This window comes from Schistocerca piceifrons, chromosome 5 (assembly GCF_021461385.2).
Source record: "Schistocerca piceifrons isolate TAMUIC-IGC-003096 chromosome 5, iqSchPice1.1, whole genome shotgun sequence".
Classification (NCBI taxonomy): Eukaryota; Metazoa; Arthropoda; class Insecta; order Orthoptera; family Acrididae; genus Schistocerca; species Schistocerca piceifrons.
In genome coordinates, this window is record NC_060142.1 from 273,609,086 (window position 1) to 273,636,201 (window position 27,116).

The window sequence follows — 27,116 nt, forward strand, 5'->3', positions numbered from 1 at the left end:
TTCTGTCATATGGTCTCACGTTTCCACTTTGATGGCTCATCACTTTTTGACCTTTCTGGTCACTCGAGAGAATATTGATAAGCCTGTGTGTTCTCCATCGTTGCTGTTTTAATCAAGTATTTCTGGTATATTATACACACTATCTGCATTTTGATTCATGGGGGTCATACTTACTGGGTGTTGCAATTTTTTTAGATGTGCACTATGCTACTCTGTATTGTTGCCTTGCTATTGTGGAGCATAGTCATGAGTCAGTGAGATAAGGATTCACTGAATTATGGGAAGTGAAACTGTTATCTGGTTGTCTCATACTGTACCTCAGCGTCAGTCTTGTCCACAGCTTAATGTAGTGTGTAGTGTGTGTGTGTGTGTGTGTGTGTGTGTGTGCGCGCGCCCGTGGCTTTGTTGATATAATGTGATCAACATTATTTGGTTTGATGAACCCTCTGCCAGGCACTTAAATGTGATTTGCAAAACACACACACACACACATATGTGTGTGTGTGGGGGGGGGGGGGGGGGGGGGAGAGAGAGAGAGAGAGAGAGAGAGAGAGAGAGAGAGAGAGAGAGAGAGAGAGAGACTTGTTCTGTGATTAGCTCTGACTGAACAGTTGTACAAACAGTTCTGTTGGAGGAACATCTGCAACTGAGCGCTGTACCAGAAATTGAAAATACCACTTCAATTGTAGAGCCCGGGGGCCACAGCACCAAGTTGCGACACCTGAAGATGGGCTTATAAGAGCCCGAAACTGGTCGTGTGGTAATAAAAGAACTTTGCAACCGAAGTGGTATTTGTAACGTATGAACAGTTGTACATATTTTGTTTTTATTTTTTCTATATTTATTCTTATTTTACAACCCATTAATTTATTATGTTATTTTAAACAGTAGCATAGATTTAACATTTGATTTGTAATATATCATGTAATTTAATTTTCAGGCGTAGATATTTAGCAGTTAAAAATTTAAATGATCCATCGGATGCTCTTCACAAAGTTCCTAGACACAGTAAATATGAAGTTGGAGCAGCACAGTGGAATCCTAGTTCAACTAATAAAGAATTATGTGCAATATCTGTGAGTACAGTAGATAATTTTATTCAATAATTAATTACTTACTAAAGATAAGCTTCATAAATACAGTAAACAAACATTCATAAAATACATTATCTGTTTCTTTCAGTTATGTAATTGAAGTTTAAATTAATTTAGTCTCTTTTCTGTGATTACCTGTATCTTTCTCCCAGTTTTGTGTGTAGCTGGTACTTGACATATAGTAACTCATGGGCATATAATAGGACAATTCAACAGCACTGTCCTAATCAGAACCAGCAAGAAGTACATTAGAATAGTTTAATAATATTGTAATTAATATTTGTTTCAAGATGTAGATGGGAAAGAAATTTACATTTTTATGACTTGCTTGTATGAATTTTATTAAGAAACAAGCAGGTTACAAAGTAAGAAGTAGTGCTGTAACTTACAATAGTGTGTAGCTTGTCATAAAGTCTATTCAAAGATTGTCTAGAGCAGTCTTGTTGTAAAGTGCAGAGGTCGTCAGCAGTAAGAATTGATCCAAGTAGCAAATAAACAAGAAAGTGGGTTGCTAACCTAGTGTTACCTTAAGACTGGTTCACACTATGTTAGTAATTTAGTCAAGTGACAAGGGATTTAAAAACTTTTCTAAATGAGCAAACTGGAAGTGGGCTATGGAGTGTGTACTTCAGAGTGAATCACTGCGTGATGATGAATCAAGAATTACACTGTGCAGTAGAGCTTATCCTAGATGTGGTGAAAGGAGAGTGTGAAAATGCAAATAAGAGAAAAATTGTACAAAAAGTGATTGATTAAGAGATTTTCATAGATCACTGAATATGTTTCTTAGAGAACTCACAGAGGTAAAATCCACTGTACCAGTACTGAACTAAGAGAAGCCATACCTGCACAAACAAAACTGTAGGCAGTGTTGTACCTTCTAGGTACAGGACACAGTTTAAGGACCTTGTCATATGTCTTTTGACTTGATGAATCAACTGTTTCTGTATTCCTAACTTGATGTTTTTAATTGCCTTCTTTCAAAATCCTGTTATTTTCATTGCCCTTACCAAACAAATCATTGTGGCTGCCTTTGGTGCTTTATTTTTGTGCATGAGACATTTCACATTCCAAAGCATTCTGGTACTACTGTAACCAGTGACAAACTTGAATGTCATTCACCACTCCTTCAAATCATGTTGCCAGTTCACAAGAAACCAAAGTTGGAGGAAATGAGCAGTGCTAGTGCTAGCAGTGCTAGTGTACCCTACTAAACATGGTGCTCACACTTGTTCTGGGCGCGCCATTGGTAAATGAGTTGGGATGTAATAAGCTCCTTGACTGGCTGCTATCCAATTTACTAAATGATTTTAATAAACTGTTTTTTAGTCTGTCTTGTCCACACATGTTTAGTTACCAGATAACTGTCTAATTGAAAAAATTACAGGCCTACCACAAAACCAGTCCAAACTTCCAGATCTGGTTGGAGGCTCTGGCAGCAATGCAGTGATGATGATCTGAATGTGATTTCAGAATCGGCACTGTCAGTATCAGATGTGGTGTGTCCTCAGATTCTGAAGTGCTTGGTTGGGACACTAAATTCCTCTTCACTTAAGCTGGGAAATAAGGACATAATCATACAGTTTTGGGTGAGCTAGGCTGAGTGGGAGAACTGGCAACCAAACTTGTGCCAGCCTTTGATGCTTTGAACCACAGAGATAAAACTCAGTCATTAAGCAGACTTCTCCGATAGCAACACATTTTGTCAATTGCCATTCCAATTAAAGTGTTTACATACGTATGGTAGTCTAAAGTATTTATGGTTTCTCGAAGCCAGCAACAGAATGACATGCATGCCATTGGTCCAGCCCAAAGTGAGCATTGTTAGACCTTCCATGCAAACAGCTTCTGTATTTTTGTGTCACAGTGCACACTACATTTAATCAGATAAGTGTTCTTGTGTCAGCTAAAAGGCAGAGCCATGGTGGGCAGAGATTTGTGGAACCCTCTAGGACAGACCATCTGTCACCTAAGACAGGTGAATTACACAAAAGGAAGTGGGCTTTCAGGATGTAGCAAAATGAGAGACATATATACAACAAGTGATGTGGTCAGCTAATGTGTAATAAAATCTACAAAAGAACTATGATGATGAACTATGGAGACCGAGGGGCAAGCTAAGCTCAGTAGAGTTATTGAAATTTTTTTATGCAGACATTCTTCATTGCAGGTCACTAGTCCCAGGGAAGTAGGTGCCTGGGACGGGCATATTTGTTGTTGTTGTTGATGATGTTGTTGTTGTTGATGATGATGATGATTTTTGATTTGTGGGGCATTCAGCTGTACAGTCATCAGTGCCCATACAAATTCCCAATCTTTTCACTGTCCAGTCTTGCCGCTTTTCCCGAATGATGATGAAACGATGAGGACAACACTGTGAATCTGATTTACTAATAATACGAAAAATAAAGGAAAGGCAACAACTCACCTGTAACTGACTGAGGGGCGGCGCATAGAAACATGCAACAGAAAACAGTACTTTCTCTCTCTCTCTCTCTTTAATAAAAGTACACATTCACAAACACAATCAGACAGACACCCAAATGCACACACCTACGGCTGGACCGAGATTAATCATTGATTATCAATAACAGTTGCCTGGGTAGATGGTGGTGGGGAGGGGGCAGGGAAGGATGCATGAGGTGGGGAGGGTATAGCAGGATGGTGTGAGGCAGATCTTTTGACAGATGACTCAACAGCTGCACAACAAGATAAAGGAGTTCAGAGAATAGAGTACATACAAGCTAGAGATAGTGTTGGGAGGGGGGGGGGGGGAGAGAGAGAGAGAGAGAGAGAGAGAGAGAGAGAGAGAGAGAGAGAGAGAGAGAGAGAGAGAGAGAGAGAAGAAGTAAAGGAGAGGAAGGTGGTGATTGAAAGGAAGACAAGGAGGAAAGAGAGAAAAGGAGATGGATGGAAAAGGAGGGGAGAGGGAGAGAGATGAGAGATGATGAGGGGGTGTGAAGTGGTGGGAGAAGGCAGTGTACAATCTGGACAGGGAACGAGTGGTGTAGAGAGACGGGAAAATTTAGACTGAGGCTGTGGGAAACAAGTTAGTGGAGGTTTAGTTCAGGGGCACAGCTAGAGCACGGGATATGCTGGAGAGACAATTCCAACCTGTGTAGGTGGAAAAGACCATCCAGGAAGGTTGATCATTGAGTTGAGAAATAACAGATAAAACATACTTGGAGTAGATGCTGAGGTTATGGACAAAAGAGCAACACTGCCCCTGCCAAAAGAGCAGGACTGTCCCTGCTGTGAGTCCAGATTGTGAAAACGTCGTCACGGAATCTGAGCTAGAGTGTTAACTGAGTAGGAAGGATTCCGGCAGATGATACATAAATAAGTTAGAATAGGATGGTGCCATGTGAGTACCCATGATAGCACCAGGGATTTGTTCATAGATTTGATCTTCAAAACATAAATAATTATGCATCAGAATGTTGTTGGCTATGACAATTAAGCAACAAGGCCATGGGCATGGGGAATGGTGGTGTGTAAGGACATTGAATCACAGTGATCAAGAAGGAGTCTTGTGGTAAGGGGACTGGAGCTATGGAAAGGCGGTGAAGGAAGTGAGTGCTGTCTTGAAACAGGATGGGATGTACAAACAGTAGTTTGGAGGTTTTGGTCAACAAAGGCGGAAATTCGTTCTGTGGGAGCAGTGCACCCAGCTCCAATGGAAAGACCAGTTGGAAAAACCTGTGAGAGGGTAGGTTTGTGGAGTTTGTGGAATAGGTAAAATGTATGAAAGCAGGGAGTTGCTGGTGTCAGGATCTCTTATGTGCTCTACCCACTGAACTTTTCACATATTTTTTGTTTAGTTCCTAAATTACCTGTCGAAACACATGCCTCACAACATCCTGCTACCCTCTCATCCCTCCATGCGTCCTTACCTACCTCTCTCCTCTTCCATCTGCCCAGGCAACTACTATCGACAATCAACAGTCTCCCCATGGCTGTGGGTGTGTACATTTGGGTGTGTACGTGGTTTTGTGTGTGAATGTTTGTACTTTTACTACAGAAAGAGCAAGAGCTCAAAAGCTAGTGTAAATACCGTTTACGTTTGTATGTTTTTATGCATTACACATCAGTCAGCTATAGGTGAGTGGTTGCCTTTCCTTTATTTTGCATATTATTTTATGCAGGAATTTCCATAGTTGATTCAGTAATAATGTATGTTGCACCACAGGCTGCATACAGTGCAGTTGTGTGAAATTGCAATGTCTTGAGGAATGATTGGCTCAGTTGATACTTTTAATTCTAAATTAGTATCCCCAAAAGATAATTTAGATACAGGGGATGGACAAGAATATGAAAACGCCAAAAACACAACACGTTACCATGCCTAATGCAGCTTAGGAATCCAATTGGCATTCAAAACAGCTTCCAGTCATCTCGGAATAGATAAATACAGGTCCTATATGATTTCCCCCCCCCTCCCCATGAACCATGGACCTTGCCGTTGGTGGGGAGGCTTGCGTGCCTCAGCGATACAGATAGCCGTACCGTAGGTGCAACCACAACGGAGGGGTATCTGTTGAGAGGCCAGACAAACGTGTGGTTCCTGAAGAGGGGCAGCAGCCTTTTCAGTAGTTGCAAGGGCAACAGTCTGGATGATTGACTGATCTGGCCTTGTAACAATAACCAAAACGGCCTTGCTGTGCTGGTACTGCGAACGGCTGAAAGCAAGGGGAAACTACAGCCGTAATTTTTCCCGAGGGCATGCAGCTTTACTGTATGATTACATGATGATGGCGTCCTCTTGGGTAAAATATTCCGGAGGTAAAATAGTCCCCCATTCGGATCTCCGGGCGGGGACTACTCAGGAGGATGTCGTTATCAGGAGAAAGAAAACTGGCATTCTACGGATCGGAGCGTGGAATGTCAGATCCCTTAATCGGGCAGGTAGGTTAGAAAATTTAAAAAGGGAAATGGATAGGTTGAAGTTAGATATAGTGGGAATTAGTGAAGTTCAGTGGCAGGAGGAACAAGACTTCTGGTCAGGTGACTACAGGGTTATAAACACAAAATCAAATAGGGGTAATGCAGGAGTAGGTTTAATAATGAATAGGAAAATAGGAATGCGGGTAAGCTACTACAAACAGCATAGTGAACGCATTATTGTGGCCAAGATAGATACGAAGCCCACGCCTACTACAGTAGTACAAGTTTATATTCCAACTAGCTCTGCAGATGACGAAGAAATTGAAGAAATGTATGATGAAATAAAAGAAATTATTCAGATTGTGAAGGGAGACGAAAATTTAATAGTCATGGGTGACTGGAATTCGAGTGTAGGAAAAGGGAGAGAAGGAAACATAGTAGGTGAATATGGATTGGGGGACAGAAATGAAAGAGGAAGCCGCCTGGTAGAATTTTGCACAGAGCACAACATAATCATAACTAACACTTGGTTTAAGAATCATGAAAGAAGGTTGTATACATGGAAGAACCCTGGAGATACTAAAAGGTATCAGATAGATTATATAATGGTAAGACAGAGATTTAGGAACCAGGTTTTAAATTGTAAGACATTTCCAGGGGCAGATGTGGACTCTGACCACAATCTATTGGTTATGACCTGTAGATTAAAACTGAAGAAACTGCAAAAAGGTGGGAATTTAAGGAGATGGGACCTGGATAAACTAAAAGATCCAGAGGTTGTACAGAGATTCAGGGAGAGCATAAGGGAGCAATTGACAGGAATGGGGGAAATAAATACAGTAGAAGAAGAATGGGTAGCTTTGAGGGATGAAGTAGTGAAGGCAGCAGAGGATCAAGTAGGTAAAAAGACGAGGGCTAGTAGAAATCCTTGGGTAACAGAAGAAATATTGAATTTAATTGATGAAAGGAGAAAATATAAAAATGCAGTAAGTGAAACAGGCAAAAAGGAATACAAACGTCTCAAAAATGAGATCGACAGGAAGTGCAAAATGGCTAAGCAGGAATGGCTAGAGGACAAATGTAAGGATGTAGAGGCCCATCTCACTAGGGGTAAGATAGATACCGCCTACAGGAAAATTAAAGAGACCTTTGGAGATAAGAGAATGACTTGTATGAATATCAAGAGTTCAGATGGAAACCCAGTTCTAAGCAAAGAAGGGAAAGCAGAAAGGTGGAAGGAGTATATAGAGGGTCTATACAAGGGCGATGTACTTGAGGACAATATTATGGAAATGGAAAAGGATGTAGATGAAGATGAAATTGGAGATACGATACTGCGTGAAGAGTTTGATAGAGCACTGAAAGACCTGAGTCGAAACAAGGCCCCCGGAGTAGACAATATTCCATTGGAACTACTGACGGCCGTGGGAGAGCCAGTCCTGACAAAACTCTACCATCTGGTGAGCAAGATGTATGAAACAGGCGAAATACCCTCAGACTTCAAGAAGAATATAATAATTCCAATCCCAAAGAAAGCAGGTGTTGACAGATGTGAAAATTACCGAAGTATCAGCTTAATAAGTCACAGCTGCAAAATACTAACACGAATTCTTTACAGATGAATGGAAAAACAAGTAGAAGCCAACCTCGGGGAAGATCAGTTTGGATTCCGTAGAAACACTGGAACACGTGAGGCAATACTGACCTTACGACTTATCTTAGAAGAAAGATTAAGGAAAGGCAAACCTACGTTTCTAGCATTTGTAGACTTAGAGAAAGCTTTTGACAGTGTTGACTGGAATACTCTCTTTCAAATTCTAAAGGTGGCAGGGGTAAAATACAGGGAGCGAAAGGCTATTTACAATTTGTACAGAGACCAGATGGCAGTTATAAGAGTCGAGGGACATGAAAGGGAAGCAGTGGTTGGGAAGGGAGTAAGACAGGTTTGTAGCCTGTCCCCGATGTTGTTCAATCTTTATATTGAGCAAGCAGTAAAGGAAACAAAAGAAAAATTCGGAGTAGGTATTAAAATTCATGGAGAAGAAATAAAAACTTTGAGGTTCGCCGATGACATTGTAATTCTGTCAGAGACAGCAAAGGACTTGGAAGAGCAGTTGAATGGAATGGACAGTGTCTTGAAAGGAGGATATAAGATGAACATCAACAAAAGCAAAACAAGGATAATGGAATGTAGTCTAATTAAGTCGGGTGATGCTGAGGGAATTAGATTAGGAAATGAGGCACTTAAAGTAGTAAAGGAGTTTTGCTATTTGGGGAGCAAAATAACTGATGATGGTCGAAGTAGAGAGGATATAAAATGTAGGCTGGCAATGGCAAGGAAAGCGTTTCTGAAGAAGAGAAATTTGTTAACATCCAGTATTGATTTAAGTGTCAGGAAGTCATTTCTGAAAGTATTCGTATGGAGTGTAGCCATGTATGGAAGTGAAACATGGACGATAAATAGTTTGCACAAGAACAGAATAGAAGCTTTCGAAATGTGGTGCTACAGAAGAATGCTGAAGATTAGATGGGTAGATCACATAACTAATGAGGAAGTATTGATTAGGATTGGGGAGAAGAGAAGTTTGTGGCACAACTTGACCAGAAGAAGGGATCGGTTGGTAGGACATGTTCTGAGGCATCAAGGGATCACCAATTTAGTATTGGAGGGCAGCGTGGAGGGTAAAAATCGTAGGGGGAGACCAAGAGATGAATACACTAAGCAGATTCAGAAGGATGTAGGTTGCAGTAGGTATTGGGAGATGAAAAAGCTTGCACAGGATAGAGTAGCATGGAGAGCTGCATCAAGCCAGTCTCAGGACTGAGGACCACAACAACAACAACAACAACATATGATTTTCAATGGAATTATACCATTCTTCCTTCAAAATTGTTGTAAATTCATTTAATGATGATGGAGGTAGATAGCAGTCACACACTATCCTCTCCAAAGTAGATGAAAAAAGCTCAATAATATGGCATATGCGACAATTCATTCTCGTGCTCACAAAACAAGTTCTGGGTGATTTGGACTGCGTGACCAGGGGCCTCATCATCTTGGAACACAGCATCACCATTTGGGAACAAACATTGTACCGTGGGATGGACCTAATCAGCCAAAATGGTCATATAATCCTTGGCAGTAATGTGACGTTGTAGAGTAAGCATAAAGTTCATGGAATCCCATGATATATCTGCTGAAACCATCACTGAACCCCTACCTTGTATCATTCTTGGGGTGTAAACCCAGCCAGATGTGGGAAATGGTGTGAAAGAAGAATCATTCAATCAAATGACTTCCTTCCATTGCTCTATAGTCTTAAGTTAAATGGCTTTGGCTCCACGTTTTCCTGCTAGGGGCATTTGCATCACTGGTGAGTGGTTGTGAAATTCGCACTTGCCCTGGAATTACCTGCTTATGGAGTTCCGTTCGTATTGTTTTGTTGTTGAGATGGTTACAAGTGCATCATTTAGTTTGATGGTGCCTTTTGCAGCTGTTGTCCATTTATTTTTTATCACAATGCTCTTCTTCCGCAGCTCGTAGTGTAGTGGCTAGTGTAGTGCCTCTGGATCATGGGGTCCTGGGTACAATTCTCTGCCCAGGTACTGGGTGTTTGTATTGCCCTCATCATTTCATCGTCGTCGTCATCATCATCATCATCATCATCATCATCATCATCATCATCATCATTCCTGACAGTGGCTAGATCGGACTGTGTAAAAATTGGGACTTTGTGGAGGCACTGATGACCGTGCAGTTGAGTGCTCCAGAAACCAATCATCATCATCACAATCCCCTTCAGTGACTGTCTCAACCTTTTTCCCTCTATACTTCACATAGTTTGTCTTGCTTAGGTTTATGTGATATAAACACATATTTTATGTAATGTTATGGGCTTTTTTTCCCCCCACCATGGATCCTTATTCTGTGACAATACTGAAAGGTTTTCCAATCCCTAGCCAGAACCCCAGTCCCTCATACTTTTATTGCATTGTTGCCTAGCTCATGGAATCTCCCCCCCCCCCCAAATGACCTGACCATCAAATTACTCATCTCCAGCTCCAAGCTGTCTTCCCCAAACAATACCCCCCTCCCTTTTTTTTTTAAAGAGAGGTCATCTGTCGGATGGTTTGATGTGGCCTGTCACGATTTCCTCTCCTGTACCAATCTTTTCATCTCAGAGTAGCACTTGCAACTTACGTCCTCAATTCCTCAGTTATTTTCTGGCTGCATTCCAATCTCTGTTTTCCTCTACAGTTTTTACCCTCTACAGTTTCGTCTAGTACCATGGAAGTTATTCCTTGATGTCTTAACAGATGTACTGTCATCCTATCCTTTCTTCTTGCCAGTGTTTACCACATCCTATCCTTTCTTCTTGCCAGAGTTTACCATGTATTCTGTGGAGAACCACTTCATTCCTTTCCTTATCACTCCACCTAATTTTCAACGTTCTTCTGTAGTGTCACATCTCAGATGCTTTGATGCTCTTGTGATCTGGATTTCCCACAGTCCATGTTTCACTACCATAGAACATACATTCTTAGAGAGTTCTTCCTCGGACTAAGCCCTGTTTTCAATACTAGTGGGCTCCTCTCGACCAGGAGTGCTCTTTTTGCCAACGTTACTCTGCTTTTTATGCCCTCCCTGCTCTATCTGTTATTGGTTTTTTGCCACCTAAGTACCACATTGCTGTGACTATGTCTACTTTCTGATACACAGTTCTGTTGTTATGTTTCTTGCTGTTCTCATGTTTGCTCTTTCTCGTTACTTTCATCTTTCTTTGATTTACTTCTGTCCATATTCAGTACTCATTGGACTGTTCACTCCATTTAACAGATCCTGAAATTCTTATTTACCTTTACTAAGGATAGCAATGTCATCAGTGAATCTAATCGTTGATATCCCTTCACCTTGAATTTTAATCACACTCTTGAACTTGTCTTTTATTTTTGTCATTGCTTCTTCGGTTTATACACTGAATAGTAAAGGCAAATCCCCACATTATACCCTTTTTATATGAGCAATTCATTCTTTGTGTTCCAGTCTTATTGTTCCCTCTTGGTTCTTGTACGTATTATATATTACCGCTATTTTTCTACACCTTATGCCTATTTTTCTCAGAATTTTGAACATCTTGTACCATTTTACACTATCAAATGCTTTTTCCAGGTCACAAATCATATGAACATATCTTGATTTTTCTTTAATCTTGCTTCCATTATCAACAACAATGTCAGCCCAACCTCTTTGGAGACTTTACCTTTTTTGAAACGAAAATAATCACCATCTAATGACCATCATCTAACAGCTCCTCAATTTTTGTTTCCATTCTTCTGTATATTTTTCTTGTCAGCAACATAGATGCATTTGCTGTTAAGCTGATTGCCCAATAACACTCTTACCTGGTGGCTGTCACAGTCTTCAGATTTGTGTGGATGATGTTTTTCCAAAAGTCTGATGGTATATCGCCAGTCTTATAAGTTCTACACTTCAACGTGATCAGTCATTTTGTTGCCAATTCCCTCACTGATTTTAGAAATTCTGATTCTGATATCACTTCCCAGTCGACTCCTGTTTCTTCTTCTGTCACGTCGTCAGACAGTTCCTCCCCCTCATAGAGGCCTTCAGTGTACTCTTTCTGCCTATCTGCTCTCTCTTCTGCATTTAACAGTGGAATTTCCATTGCACTCCTAATGTTGCCACTGTAGATTGTAATTTCACCAAAGGTTGTTTTGACCTTTATCTGTTCAATTTTGGTTAATCAATAATGCTCATCAACCTAGGTGTGCTAGACCAAGTAAACCAGGCACAAACTCCTTGTGCTGCCTCTGCTTCATCCATAAAATCCTCCCGCTATGCAGTCCCAAATTTCTGCATCCCATCTCCCAGACTGAAACTCTTGCCTTACAGGAACTAGAACAGCATTCACAACACCACCTTAAAAACTGTACAATCTATTGGTCTTGTATTCCAGATTTGGACCCTCACTATTCATCGCCACTACAAGAACCTCCATCAAACCTCCTGTGAACCCCCTCATAGCCACCAAAATGTGCCATTCAGTTGTACCAAACTTGGCACACCCTGAGAAACTCACTTTCCACTATCTTACAGAACTCAGAGCTTAAACACACCCACAACACAGTCATGAACCTCTCCTCCAAAAACCTCTTTCTCACAGAAGTATTTGTCCTTTCTAAAGGCATTATACTTTGTCCCACTCTCAGATTCAGTCATAATAGACATGTTAAAGACCTTCTCTCCTTCTGTCACACTCTGCGGTGGAAACACTTTTTCATCTCTATCCAAACCAACAAACCAATCAGACTCAATTCAAAACCAATACTGCACGCAGATCATTCCTTGTTAACTTTCCAGAATTTCCTAATCTCAAACCTTGTTTCACATCATTCCTCAAATCTCTCAACATGGAAACCAATTTCTTATCTGCTGAAAGAACAGCAATCCACCCTATAAAAGCTGATCCTAGCCTTATAATCCTACCTGCCGACAAGGGCTCCACAACTGTGACTACGAAATAGCGATTACCAGGCAGATGGACTCCATCAGCTGTCAGATACATCCATCTACAGTCCCTGCCACACTGGCCCCATTCCAGATATCTAGTAATATCTCCAATCCCTCCTTAAATACCTAGGTCCATTCCAGATCAACTCCCCTGAGTATCTCTCTCTCCTCAGCCCCACCATTTCTCACACTCCCATCTTCTATATCTACATGCTTCCTAACACACATAAACCCAACCACCAAGGATATCTCATTGTGGCTGGTTACTGTGCCCCCTCAGAGAGAATCTCTGCCCTTGTTGACCAACACCTTCAGTATACTTTACGCAACCTACCCTCTTACATGAAGAGGACTAATCATTTCCTGTACTGACTCTCTACATTTCCATTTCCTTTACCACCCTGCACGCTGCTCATCGTTGTCAATGCCAGCTCCCACCCCAATAACATCCCCAGTGCCCTTTCCTTGCTTCTAATGAACAATATGTTTCCCAAGTCCGACTGACTATGAACTTAGAACCTGTTTCCTGTACACCATGGCCATTTGTATCATCATCCACAATTATGTCTTATTTGAAGGCAACACCTACAAACAAATCTATGGTACAGCAATGAGCGACCACATGATGCCATCCTATTCATGAGCCTTCTCTCCAACACTTACCCTGACCTCAATGTAAGACCTGTTGCCCCCCAGTCCTCTCATGGGCATCACCTATCTGGTCAAAGGCAGGGCCACTTGTAAAAGCAGCCTCATGATCTACCAGCTTAGCTGTGACCACAATGCTGCATTCTACATGAGAATGTCTACTAACAAGCTGTATGTCCATATGAATGACCCACCGTACTGTGGTCAAGAGACATCTGGACCTCCCATTTGCTGAGCATGCCTCTCAGCACTAAGTTCTCAACTTAAATGAGCATGTCACAGCCCATGCCTTCTGGATTCTTCCTATGAGTACCAGATTTGCTGTATTGCCCAGGTGGAACCATCTCTGCAATATATCCTTCGTTTCTGTAACCCCCCTTGACCCCAGCCTTCACTAGTCCCTGTTCACCACCTACCAGTCCACTTCCCTGCTTTCCCACTCTAGCCCTACTCATATCTTCAGTCCTGCCAGTGCACATTCATTGTCTTTTCCTCTTCTTTATTTCCCTCCTTTCTTGTCCCCCTCTCCCCAGCACTTCCTTTTGATGCTGCAACTAGCTGCCCACTATCCTGTTCCTATCACATCCATATGCTCTCCCACAGGCAGCAATAGCTTCTTTGCGCACCCCTGCCTCACCCCTCCCCCACACACCTCTTCTCTACCCCCAAACCCTCCTCCTCCCCCCCACCCAGCCCTGCATAGATAGCTTCTCACCTCAGACGCAGTCTCAATTGGGTATTGTTGCCCAGTGACAAAAGTGGCCATGTCCATGTGAGCTGAAATATGTGTGTGTGTGTGTGTGTGTGTGTGTGTGTGTGTGTGTGTGTGTGTGTGTTATTTTGTCTGAGTTTCCTTTGTCTGATGAAGAACTTAATCTGATTGCTAAATAATAGCAGTTGTTTTTCAGTGTGCCTGTCTGTCACTCATTGCCTCCTCTTTGTGGTTAGTGGCAGTCTATCCTTTTCATATTGTTGTTGCTCTACTCATCCAGTAAGTCTCCACCAACCTGGGGTTCTGGGTGACTCGGGCCAGCAGCTTGTAAAAGTTAAATCTTTTTGTGTGTGTTCCCCTGCTGCCACTTGGTGTGTGTGTGTGTGTGTGTGTGTGTGTGTGTGTGTGTGTTTGTATATATTTGTGGTTTTTGGATTTTTGGTATGTGTAGAATTACTGTTTTATTCTTGTATTCACAGAGCAACCAGAGAGTTGAAATATTGTCATGGAGTAATGGTGATCTTGTTCAGACTCATTCACTCCGTGCTCACACAAGAGTAATTAGTGATCTCAACTGGCACCGTTTTGATCCCAATTTATTGGCCAGCTGTTCAATTGATACCTTCATTCACATATGGGATGTGAGAGATCAGAGGCGACCTGCCCTATCATTATCAGCTGTGGGTAAGTATTTCTTGTGACTGTCATATTATTCCTTGCAAATAGAAGAGAGTCATATTTGGCTAATGCTAATATGATACATTTTACAGTTAAAGAAAATAAGCAGAAAATACCTATCACAGACCCCTTCTCTACATGAGAGAGAAACACAAAGGACTACAGTGGTAGTCAAAATACAAAATCAAATTAAAAATGATCTAGACATTACTTGTTCTGAAGAATTAACAAAGCTAGACAGAGGAAAAATCTGATAGTCTACTTAGTATGCATAGCCTTGATTTTCATGTACTAGGTTCTCTGGAAAAATTCTAAATACACCACCTGACTTTTGTTATATTGTGTTATTATATCCTAATTTCAATTTTGTACACAAATATTTGATGAAACAAATAAGAAAAATATGATACTTTCTATTTTATATTAATTTTGGTACAGTATAGCTTAAAATTTTATAAATTTGAGCAATACCAAATGAACAGTCCAGTTTTCCCAATTATGGTGCACCTTCACATATCTTTTAAGTTGTCAATTAGTTAACTGTGATGAAGTAACGGTTGAGTTTATAGAAGTGCTACACAACATTGATATCAGCTGTTACCTAGGAAATGTGAGTTGTACCACCACACTCTGACATTCAGTTGTTGTTGTTGTTGTTGTTGTTGTGGTCTTCAGTCCATAGACTGGATTGATGAAGCTCTCCATGCTACTCTATCCTGTGCAAGCTTCTTCATCTCCGAGTAAATACTGCACCCTACATTCTATTGAATCTGCTTAGTGTATTCATCTCTTGGTCTCCCTCTACGATTTTTATCCCCCACGCTGCCCTCCAATACTAAATTGGTGATCCCTCGATGTCTCAGAACATGTCCTACCAACCGATCCCTTCTTCTAGTCAAGTTGTGCCATAAGCTCCTCTTCTCCCCAATTCTATTCAATACCTCTTCATTAGTTATGTGATCTATCCATCTAATCTTCAGCACCACATTTCGAAAGCTTCTGCTCTCTTCGTGTCTAAACTATTTAGCGTCCATGTTTATCATCCAAACATGGCTTCACTCCATACAAATACTTTTAGAAAAGACTTCCTGACACTTAAATCTATACTTGATGTTAGCAAGTTTTTCTTCTTCAGAAACACTTTCCCTGCCATTGCCATTCTACATTTTACATCCTCTCTACTTTGACCATCATCAGTTATTTTGCTCCCCAAAGAGCACAACTCGTCTATTACTTTAAGTGTCTCATTTCCTAATCTTAATTCCCTCCGCATCACCTGATTTAATTAGACTACATACCATTATCCTCATTTTGCTGCTGTTGATGTTCATCTTATATCCTCCTTTCAAAGCACTGTCCGTTCCAATCAACTGCTCTTCCAAGTCCTTTGCTGTCTCTTACAGAATTTCAATGTCATACTGCTTGCTCAATATACAGATTGAATAACATTGGGGATAGGCTACAACCCTGTCCCACTGCCTTCCCAATCACTACTTCCCTTTCATGTCCCTCAACTCTTATAACTGCCATCTGGTTTCTGTACAAATTGTAAATAGGCTTTTGCCCTCTGTATTTGATATCCGTCACCTTCAGAATTTGAAAGAGAGTATTCCAGTGAACATTGTCAAAAGCTTTATCTAAGTCTACAAATGTTGTAAATGTACCCTTTTCCTTACTTAATTTATCTTCTAATATAAGTCGTAGGGTCAGTATTGCCTTGTGTGTTCCAACATTTCTGAGGAATCCAAACTGATCTTCCCCAAGATCGGCTTCTACTGGTTTTTCCATTTGTCTGTAAAGAATTCATGTTAGTATTTTGCGGCTGTGACTTATTAAGCTAATAGTTCAGTAATTTTCACACCTGTCAGTACCCACTTTAGAAATATTATATTCTTCTTGAAGTCTGAGGGTATTTCGCCTGTCTCATACATCTTGCTCACCAGATGGTAGAGTTTTGTTACGGCTGGCTCTCCCAAGGCTATCAGTAGTTCTAATGGAATATTGCCTACTCCCGGGGGCTTGTTTCAGCTTAGGTCTTTCAGTGCTCTGTCAAATTCTTCACGCAGTATCATATCTCCCATTTCATCTTCATCTACTTCCTCTTCCATTTCCCTCAAGTACAATGCCCATGTATAGACCTTCTATATACTTCTTCCACCTTTCTGTGTTCCCTTCTTTGCTTAGGTTGTGTTTTCCATCTCAGCTCTTGATATTCATGCAGGTGGTTCTCTTTTCTCCAAAGGTCTCTTTCAATTTCTTGTAGGTAGTATCTATCACACCCTAGTGACATAGCCCCCAGGGGCTCAGCATTCAGGTGTCAGGTACAGGCTTGGCAACCCCGGTGTTCCTGAGCTGGGGACTGGTAAGCGCCACCAGTCCCCTGTCACTGTAAGCTCTGGGCATACTTCAGTGACCACCGTGCGGCCCGGCAGTGGAACGTTGTGTGTCTCAGGGAATGGGGATCTTGGCTTGACCGCCCGGATCGCGAGGATGGAATAAACCTCTATAAACAACCCCTCAATCTCAAGGTGTGCTGTGCGCTGATGAGATGCGTGGCTGTTGAGGTGGAACAGTCGTTAGCGGGCAACCTCTGGGGAACCTGATGCACCTCAGTTGTATAAGGCTTACCTAGGCATGCGGGGCTCTGTCTAGGTGGACTTCTAGTTCCCTAGCTGTGTGTGGGACCGAGATGGATCCTTAGACATCCTCTTTTCTTCCTCCCAGCGGAAAGGGTGGGCCGCGGGAAGGTTCTAACACCCAGTCTCTTAAGAGGGCTTGTGCAGTCAGTCCCACTGACTCCGGCAATTGTTCGACAAGTCCAGTCTTAGGTTAACAGAATGCATTATGGTAATCAGAATGTGTTTCTCATTGTGAAACGGAAGGAGGGTAGTTTCGAGAAGGTTTCGCCCTTCTTTATACAAAAGGGTTTGGAGGGAATCTGTGGCTCCTTAAAATTGGTGAAGCGCTTACGTAATGGGACCTTGCTAGTGGAAACTTCCACTTCCCAGCAAGCAACTAACCTCAAATCTGCTAAATGCCTTGGAGAGTATGCCATAGACACTTAACTGCACAGCACCTTGAATTACAGCAAAGGTGTTGTGACATGCCGGGACCTAGTTGACTGCAACGTGAGTGGTCTCTGGAAGGTATCGTTGATGTCCAGCATATCGTGAAGAGGGTTGATGGCAATCTTGTCAAATCTGACTCCTTTATTCTGACCTTCAGTAGCACGAAACTTCCTGAACATGTTAAAGCTGGCTTCCTTCACCTTAGTGTGAGGCCTTATTTTTCGACCCCAATGCGCTGTTTTAAATGCCAGCATTTTGGCCGTACCACCTTAGGATGTAAATGCGAAGCGACTTGTGGCAACTGTGGTAAGGCTGCTCATGAAGGAGTTGGTTGCTCGTCTCCAGCCAAATGTATCAATTGCTCTGGAAACCACCCTGTTTGGAGTAGGGACTGCCGAATATTTTTAGTGGAACGCAAAGTCCAGGACATAAAAATAACCAAGCGTATCCCCTATGGTGAGGCCAAAAAGATCTACAAGTCGATGCAACCTCCCACATTTGCTACATCGTTTGCATCCGTGGATCATAAGCCTACTGCAAAAGCCGATGCCTCAACACAGACACAGGTGATGAGTGTTGGCGTTAACACCTGCAGATGTCAATGCACTTGCAATGAAGCCAGCGTTTCAGCGCCTGTAGCCCTTACTCGAACGGCAGACAAAGGTACAGTGGCGAAATTGGGCCAGCCCCTGGTGCCTCCAACAGCTGAGGCTGTTCCGAAGCCCAGTACGGCCATTACCACTCCCACGTCAGCTCCCCCAAAGCCCACCAAACTGCAGAAGGCTTCTGTACAGCAGCACCAGCGGGTCAAATCCCGTGGTAAATCGTCTGACCATGCAGGTGTTGTTTTATGTGAGGCTTCATCTGACTCTTCCCCAGAGTTGATGGAATACGACGTATGTGTGGGGCAATCATCTCGCCCCACACCTGCCCCTCCACCTGCTGCAGTCTCCCCGCCCCATCGGAGAGACAGGATAAAGGTGCTACCCCCATCATAGATGGCTCCCCCCCTTCAGTGAAACTTGTAAGGGTTCAGGACGCATGTGAAGGAACTTCGTCTACTCTCTCAGGGTAGACCACTGTGTGTGTCTCCAAGAGACTTATTTCCATCCATCGTACTCCTCTGAGCTATGAGGCTATACGCTCCACAAAAAGGACGATCTGCGTGGAGAGAGAGCTAGAGGAGGCGTAGGTATTTTCGTCAGGACGGACTACCACTCCTCGCCTCTCTTGCTTACGACGACTTTACAGGCTGTCGCTGTGTCCGTGCATGTGCGTCATCCATTGACTGTATGTTCGCTTTACTTGCCCCCACATGATGCACTTGATGAAGTGGCTCTCACTGATCTTCTTACACAGTTCCCCCAGCCATTCATTATTTGTGGTGATTTTAATGCCCACAACGTGCTCTGGGGCTCTGTCCCCTGTCCCAGGGGTAGAGCAATTGAGATGCTTCTCCTGTCATCCTGTGCCTACTTGCTCAATGGAGGACTAAGCACTCATTTCTGCACAGTGACTGGGTCATTCTCTGCCGTTGATCTCTCGCTTTGCTCTCCAGTTCTTGCCGCCAGTGCTCACTGGGAAGTGGTTGCTGACTTGCTCGGCAGTGATCATTTCCCAATCTGGATTCACCTGCCAGATGGCGTGGCCCCGAAAGGAGACCACCAAGATCGGTGCTGGACACTTTATAGCCAGTTGGCCCAGTTCGAACACTGTGCGAATGCTGAGGCGTGGGTAGATCATATTACCAAAACGGTCCACCACGGCGCTGCAGCATCCATTCCACAGTTCACAGGCCACCAGAAGAGGCAACCTGTCCCTTGGTGGAGTGCCGAATGCCGCTCTGCAATCGGGACCAGGCTTGTGGCTCTGCGTTGGTTCCAGTGTCGGCCGACTGCTGAGAATCTTGCGGCCTTTCGGGTGGCGAGGGCAAGATGTCGCCGCATTATTTGTGAGAGCAAGAAGAGGTCGTGGCAAAAGTTCCTGAACACCATTAATCATTCCACCAAAAGTTCCATTGTGTGGCAGACCATCAGGAGAATTTCTGGCAGAGGAGGGAGGTGCCCCATGACTTCTGTAATGAATAACGGCACTCTCCACACGGATCCACGAGACATTGCGCAGACTATGGTAGCGTATTTTGCCACAGTTACTGCAACAACCAGTCAGGAGCCCGGTTTCCAGTGCCATAGAGCGGTTGCTGAGAGGTGTAGTCTGGACTTCCAGTCCACCTCTCATGAAGTTTACAACTGCCCATTTTCTATATGGGAGCTGGATTCTGCATTGTCTGCAGCTCGTGACACATCCCCTGGTCACAACAGGATCCATTACAGTATGCTGTGGCACCTCACAATGCGCAACGAAGAAATCCTTCTTGCACTTTTTAATGCCATTTGGGTGCCAGGTCACTTTCCTGACTCGTGGCTCAATGCAATTTTAATTCCTTTTTTAAAACCTCGGAAAGACCGCACAAGCCCGAGCAGCTACCATAGTGTTGCCCTCACTAGTTGCATGGGAAAGACCTTGGAGCAGATGGTGAACCGCCGCCTTGTCTGGATGTTAGAATCCTGGCAACTCCTTAGTCGCTTTCAGTGTGGGTTCAGGAGGTATCTTTCCACCTTCGATAACCTTGCCCTCCTGGAGGTGGCTGTACAACCAGCTTTCCTATGCCATCATCACCTTCTAGGTGTATTTTTCGACATTGAGAAGGCCTACAATACCAGTTGGAGGCGTCTCATCCTGGAGCAGATTCATGAATGGGGTTTTCCTGGTTCTCTTCCTCTTTTTATTCAGTCTTTCCTCTCGCCACGATATTTTAGATACCGAATTGGTGACGTCCTGTCTGATCACTTTGAGCAGGAGAACGGTGTCCCTCAGGGTAGTGTTTTAAGTGTGACTCTCTTTGCCATCGCTATTAATAGCAGTACATCCATAGTGAAAAGTCCTGTCCAGTGTTCCTTGTTTGTGAATGGTTTCTCTTTGTTTTGCTCTTCTTCAAGCCTTGCAACGACAACGCATCAGTTGCAACTTACTATTAGACATTTGGATGACTGGGCACAGAAGAGTGGTTTTAAGTTTTCCACCAAGAAGTCCGTATGTGTTCTTTTTCACCGTTCTCATTTGATTTTAACCTTTCCTGAGTTGAGGATGAGGGACACTATTCTTACTTTTAAAGACACAGTGAGATTTCTGGGGCTCATTTTTGACTCGAAGCTTATGTGGTTACCTCATCTTAAAGACCTGAAACGACGGTCACTTCAGGCTTTAAGTATTTTAAAATGTCTTAGCCACAGTACATGGGGAGCTGACAGGACTTGTCTGCTCCAGTTTTACAGAGCATTTGTGCGATCTCGGCTTGATTATGGGTGCACGGTGTATGGGTCTGCGAGGTCTTCTTACTTAAAGATGTTGGCCACTGGGGCATTTCGAACTAGCCCCATACTAAGCCGTGTGCAGAGGCTGGTGAACCACCACTTCATATGCGCCAACGGCTACTTACAGTGCGCCAGGTGTATAAAACTTTGTCCACACCATACACACCTGCATACTGTACCGTTGCTCAGCCTCCTCTGGCACGGTTATTTCATAACTGGCAATGTACGACACAGCCCTATGGGATTCACGCACAGGATTGCCTCACTGCGATGTCTATGGCTGGTTTTCGTGTTTTACGTCGTGGTTGGAGCGGATTTCCACCTTGGCTCCTCCGGAGACCCAAACTTATTTTAGATTTGACTAATTTTAAGAAAGATAGCACACCAGATTTTAGATTTCAATCTCTGTTTTTTAACATTTTAGATGTGCATCACAGTTTCATCATCATTTACACTGATGGCTCCAAACAGGAGAATTTCCTAGGCTGTTCTGTGGTGTTCCCTGATCATGTCACCCAGATTTGCCTCCCTGATGAATATACCGTTTTCGCAGCGGAGCTCCACGCAATCCTGAAGCCACTGGAGCAGATGAATCGTGTTCGGGACGATCAATTTCTTCTCTGCTCCGATTCTCTTAGTGCCTTACAATCACTGCAGAATCTGTACCCAATTGAGGAGATGGCCCAGGTGATGTATGACCAACTGTACTTGTGGGGTAAGGAGGTATCCTTCTGCTGGGTGCCCGGTCATGTAGGAATATGGGGTAATGAACAGGCCGATTGGGCTGCCAAGGAGACCTGCAGAGAGCAGGGTGTGGTCCAGTGTCCTATCCCCTTGCAGTCTGTCTTCTCTGCACTCCACAGGAAGTGCACGGAGTTGTGGGAGGAAGAATGGCTGGCGGTGACGACCAATAAACTGCGGTTGGTAAAGTCAACACCTCGGCTGTGGCGTTCCTCCTGCCGGTTGCTCAGGCGGGAAGAGGTGGCCCTCACACTTCTTCGGATCGGGCACTGTCCTCTCACACATAGCTTTTTATTACGGCGGGAGGATCCTCCATTTTGTGATGCTTGTGGTGTGCACATCTCTGTCCGGCACATTTTAAAAGACTCCATTTTATACCATGATGCCAGGGCAGAAACACAAGTTGATGGGGATCTGCCTTGTGTTTTAGCTAACGATGAGACGTGTGTGTCTAGGGTTTTAAAGTTTTGTGATGTGTCTGGACTCTGACCTCAACTTTTAGGCTGGAGGTTTTAGTGTATTGCAGAGTGGCTGACTCCTCCCTTTTTTCCTTGCGGTCAGCCAGCCACTTCCATCTGCTACATTGTTTTAGCTCCCTCTACCACTTTTTTCCTGTGTTGTCCATGTTTTACTGCTGACACCATGCTTTGTCCCACACTTCGGCGTGGGTAAGCACATCTTTTTCAAAGCTTGTTACAATGTGTTTTATGTTCTGTTTTATCTTACTGTTCTGAGTATTTCCTTGACACCCGTCTCACTATGTTACTGAGCGGGCGCTGAAGACCTTGCTACCGTGCACCCAAAAAACCCCTACTACTACTACTACTACTACCCCTAGTGAGATAAGCCTCTACATCCTTACATTTGTCCTCTAGCCATCCCTGCTTAGCCATTTTGCACTTCCCGTCGATCTCATTTTTGAGACGTTTGTATTCCTTTTTGCCTGCTTCATTTACTGCATTTTTATATTTTCTCCTTTCATCAATTAAATTCAATATCTCTTCTGTTACCCAAGGATTTCTACTAGCCCTCGTATTTTTACCTACTTGATCCTCTGCTGCCTTCGCTACTTCATCCCTCAGAGCTACCCATTCTTCTTCTACTGTATTTCTTTCCCCCATTGCTGTCAATTGTTCCCTTATGCTCTCCCTGAAACTCTGTACAACCTCTGGTTTAGTCAGTTTATCCAGGTCCCATCTCCTTAAATTCCCACTTTTTTGCAGTTTCTTCAGTTTTAATCTACAGAGTCCACATCAGCCCCTGGAAATGTCTGACATTTTAAAATCTGGTTCCTAAATCTCTGTCTTACCATTATATAATCTATCTGATATCTTCCAGTATCTCCAGGATTCTTCCATGTATACAACCTTCTTTTGTGATTCTTGAACCAAGTGTTAGCTATGATTAAGTTATACCCTGAGCAAAATTCTATCAGGCGGCTTCCCCTTTCATTCCTTACCCCCATTCAGTATTCACCTACTGCTTTTCCTTCTCTCCCTTTTCCTACTATCGAATTCCATCCCCCACAACTGTTAAATTTTCATCTCCCTTCACTATATGCGGAGCTAATGGTGGGCGGGGGGAGGGGAGGGGGGGGGGGGGGCTTGGTAGTAGCTCACACTCTCTATAGACATAGACATTATTTTTACATGTATTGTTGTGGTTTTTGTTTGCTCAGTTCATCCTCGGTTCACTCTCAGTTTAACAACAAATACCATTATGTTTTGCCATGTACGTAAGAATTCCAAGGCCCTGAGATGTTTTGTGCAAGATGTTCATACATAATGTTACTGTATTCCTTTCTAGAATAAATACATTTCTGACCGTATCTGCAATGCTCCAGAAGATTATGCCATAAGACATTATTGAATGAAAATATGCTGCTAATCTCATCCTCAGGTCAACACAGTGAGAGAGATTTTTAAGTTGAGCAATACTCAAAGTCTCTCTCTCTCTCTCTCTCTCTCTCTCTCTCTCTCTCTCTCTCTGTAAAACACTAACACACACACACACACACACACACACACACACACACACAGGTAAATATACTAACCTTTTCCCCATGGCTTCGCTCCCATATGTATTCAACAATAATATTGCACACACCTCCTCCCCTCTCCCTGTGTCCACCTCTTCCTCCCCCCCATCTCCGCCCACATTGTCCTCTCACCTCTATTTGTCCACGTGCGCAGTTCGTGATCTAGTGGCTAGCGTTGCTGTCTCTCCATCAGGGGTTCCTGAGTTCGATTCCCAGCTGGGTCGGGGATTTTCTCCATCCTGGGTCTGGGTGTTTATGTTGTCCTCATCATTTAAACATCATTCGGGAAAGTGGTGAGACTGAACAGTGAAGATATTGGGCATTTGCACAGGTGCAAATGACCACGCAGTTGACTGTCCCGCAAAACAAATATCATCATTATCCTCATCATCTGTTTATCCATCTCCTCCTGCCCATTCTATCTGTCTCTCAGTCTCCTCCTCCCCCTCTCTCTGCCCATCTCTTACCCACCTTCTCTGTCCTTCACCCCATCCAACTCCTTCCCCTCCCTTTTCCTCTCTCCCTCCATGGCCCCCTCCCCCTCCCCCTCCATCTCCATGTCCATGTCCATCTCCATCTCCTCCTCCCATCTCTGCCTATTTACTCCACTTTCCAGTCCATCTCGTCCTCCCATCTCCATCCATCTGCTCCTCTTCCCTCTCCATCTTCTCCTCCCATATCCTTCGACCCACATCTCTTTGCCCATATCCTATCCCACTGCTCTCTGTCTTTCCCCCCTTTCCCCCAACTCTCATTCCATCTCCTCCTACCCCCTCTCCCCATCCACAGCCTCCTGCTCCCTCTCTCTAACCATCCCCTCCTCTGTCCATCTCAGCCTTGCCCAACTACAAAACATAAAACACACTGATGAAGCAGGCCGATACTACTCCCACAATATGTCTGTCATCCAGACAAATTTTTGCCCATATCTCTGTTCTTATAGGAGCTGGTACTTGTGAAATTTGCTGTTTGTGTGCCAAATTTGGTTGAAATCTATACTACTACTCCCCATTCTTCCTCACTTTGGTTTGCACATTTGCACACACTTTTAAAACGTTGTGCATTCTACAGCTACTTCTACATTAATTCCCTGCTAGCCATTTTTAATGTATTTCAGATATTACGTTGGATGCAATTATAAAAACACACACACACACACACACACACACACACACACACACACACACACCACCACCACCATGACCATCATGATGACCATCCTTCCCTCCATCCCTCCCTCTGACATTGTTGGTTGTGTAGCTCATGTGATGGTACTAACTGTCTATTGTAAGTTATGTGAAGATAGTAGTTTAATTGTGTAATAATATGTTTCAGCGGGGGCGTCACAAGTGAGATGGAATCGTCTGTCCAGATATCTCCTTGCAACTGCACATGACGGAGATGTCAAGTTATGGGACCAAAGAAAAGGAACAGCACCTGTACAGTACATTGCTGCTCATTTATCAAAGGTTTCTTTTCTCATAATTGAAGCATTTGGTTAAATTTTTCAGTCCATTCTAATCTGTTTATCTAATAGCCATTGTTTTTGTAGATACATGGTTTGGATTGGAGCCCCAATCATGAAAATCAACTTGCCACATCTAGTCAGGACTGCACTGTGAAGTTTTTTGATATTACAAATCCTAGAAGAGCTGAAAATATCTTGACAACCTCTTCACCTGTATGGCGAGCTCGGTACACGGTAAGTTTATACTTACAAATTTAATTTACCTAATTTACTAGTTTTTATGATTGTGCCAGAGCAGTGTCAGCCATATTAGCTGATTTTTTGGTCTGATACTAGTTATCACGGTGAATTGGTTTAGACCCTAGATTGACATTTTGCAGGATGATAATGCAAGTTCCTACTGGGTCACAGAGATTTATATTTTCTACACTGAGGTGACAAAAGTCATGGGATAGCAATATGTACTTATACAGATGACAGTAGTATTGTGTACACGAGGTATAAAAGGACAGTGCATTGAACTCAGGTGATTCCTGTGAAAAGGTTTCTGATGTGGGTATTGCCACATGATAGAAATTTACAGACTTTGGACATGGAATGAAAGTTGAAGCTAGATGCACAGGACAGTCCGTTTTGGAAGTCATTAGGAAATTCAATATTCCAAGATCCACAGTGTCAGAAGTATGCCAAGACTGCCAATACCAAGAGCAGTGACGTTTGTGTAGAGTTGTCAGTGCTAACAGACAAACAACACTGCATGAAATAACTGCAGAAATCAATGTGGTATGTATGATGAATGTATCCGTTAAGGGCAGTATGGTGAAACTGGGCATTAATGGACTATGGCAGCAGACAACTGACATGAGTGCCTTTGCTAACAGCACAACAGTGCTTGCAACGCTTCTCTTGAACTTGTGACAAAATTGGTTGGACCCTAGACAACTGGAAAACTGGCCTGATCAGATGAGTCTCGATTTCAGGTGGTAAGAACTGACGGTAGGGTCCAAGTGCGGTGCAGACCCCACGAAGACAAGGACCCAAGTTGTAAACGAGGCACTGTGAAAACTCATGATGGCTGCATAATTGCGTCCGCTGTGTTTACATGGAATGAGCTAGGTTCTGTGGTCCAATTGAATCACTCATTGACTGGAAATGATAGTATTTGAGTACTTGGAGACAATTTGCAGCCATTCGTGAACTTCACGTTGTCAAAAAATGATGCATTTTTTATGGATGACACTGTACCATGTCTTCAGGCAACAATTGTTTGCATTTGGTTTGAAGAACATTGTGGACAATGCATGTGCCTGACATGAATCCCATGAAACATTTATGGGACATAATCGCGAGGTCAGTTGCTACACAAATTCTGCACCGGCAACACTTTCGCAGTTGTGGATGACTACGGAGGCAGCATGGTTCAATATTTCTACAGTGGATTTGTTGAGTCCATGCCACATCGAATTGCTGCACTACGCCAGGCAAAAGGAGGTCCGACACGGTATTAGGAGGTATCACGTGACTTTTATCACCTCAGTATATGATTTCCCTTTTAATCTGCAAGTGCTAGCGTATGGAGATGAAATGACAGCTGTATTAGAGTCAGAAAAAGAAATGATAAAAACTGTGCAGGACCTGAGCAGTAGTGCAAGTAATGTGGGCTTGAGAATCAACTCAGAAAAGATAGAAGGGATGGAACCAAGCAGAAGGATGAACTATAATATGACTGGGGATTTACAGATTGAAGAGATGAAGTTTAAGATAGTTGGGAACTTTAAATACTTGGGATCATAATTCAGCCAGAGAAGTAATGTCCAGCTAAAAGCAAACCAACAAATTGTTAATGCTTTCACATTGTATAAGTGCCTAAAACCTATCATGA

The 27,116-nt window shown here is 43.1% G+C and overlaps 1 protein-coding gene across 3 annotated transcripts in view; it reads left to right on the top strand.

Moving 5' to 3' along the window:
• Window positions 1–27,116, top strand: part of LOC124798409 (GATOR complex protein WDR59) — a 283,785-nt gene that overhangs the window by 52,195 nt on the left and 204,474 nt on the right. For all 3 annotated transcript variants that reach the window (XM_047261802.1, XM_047261803.1, XM_047261804.1), the window contains exons 3-6: window positions 941–1,076; window positions 14,347–14,551; window positions 25,102–25,235; window positions 25,319–25,468. In XM_047261802.1, the coding sequence (XP_047117758.1) occupies window positions 941–1,076; window positions 14,347–14,551; window positions 25,102–25,235; window positions 25,319–25,468 (625 nt within the window). The remainder of the gene's footprint in view (window positions 1–940; window positions 1,077–14,346; window positions 14,552–25,101; window positions 25,236–25,318; window positions 25,469–27,116) is intronic.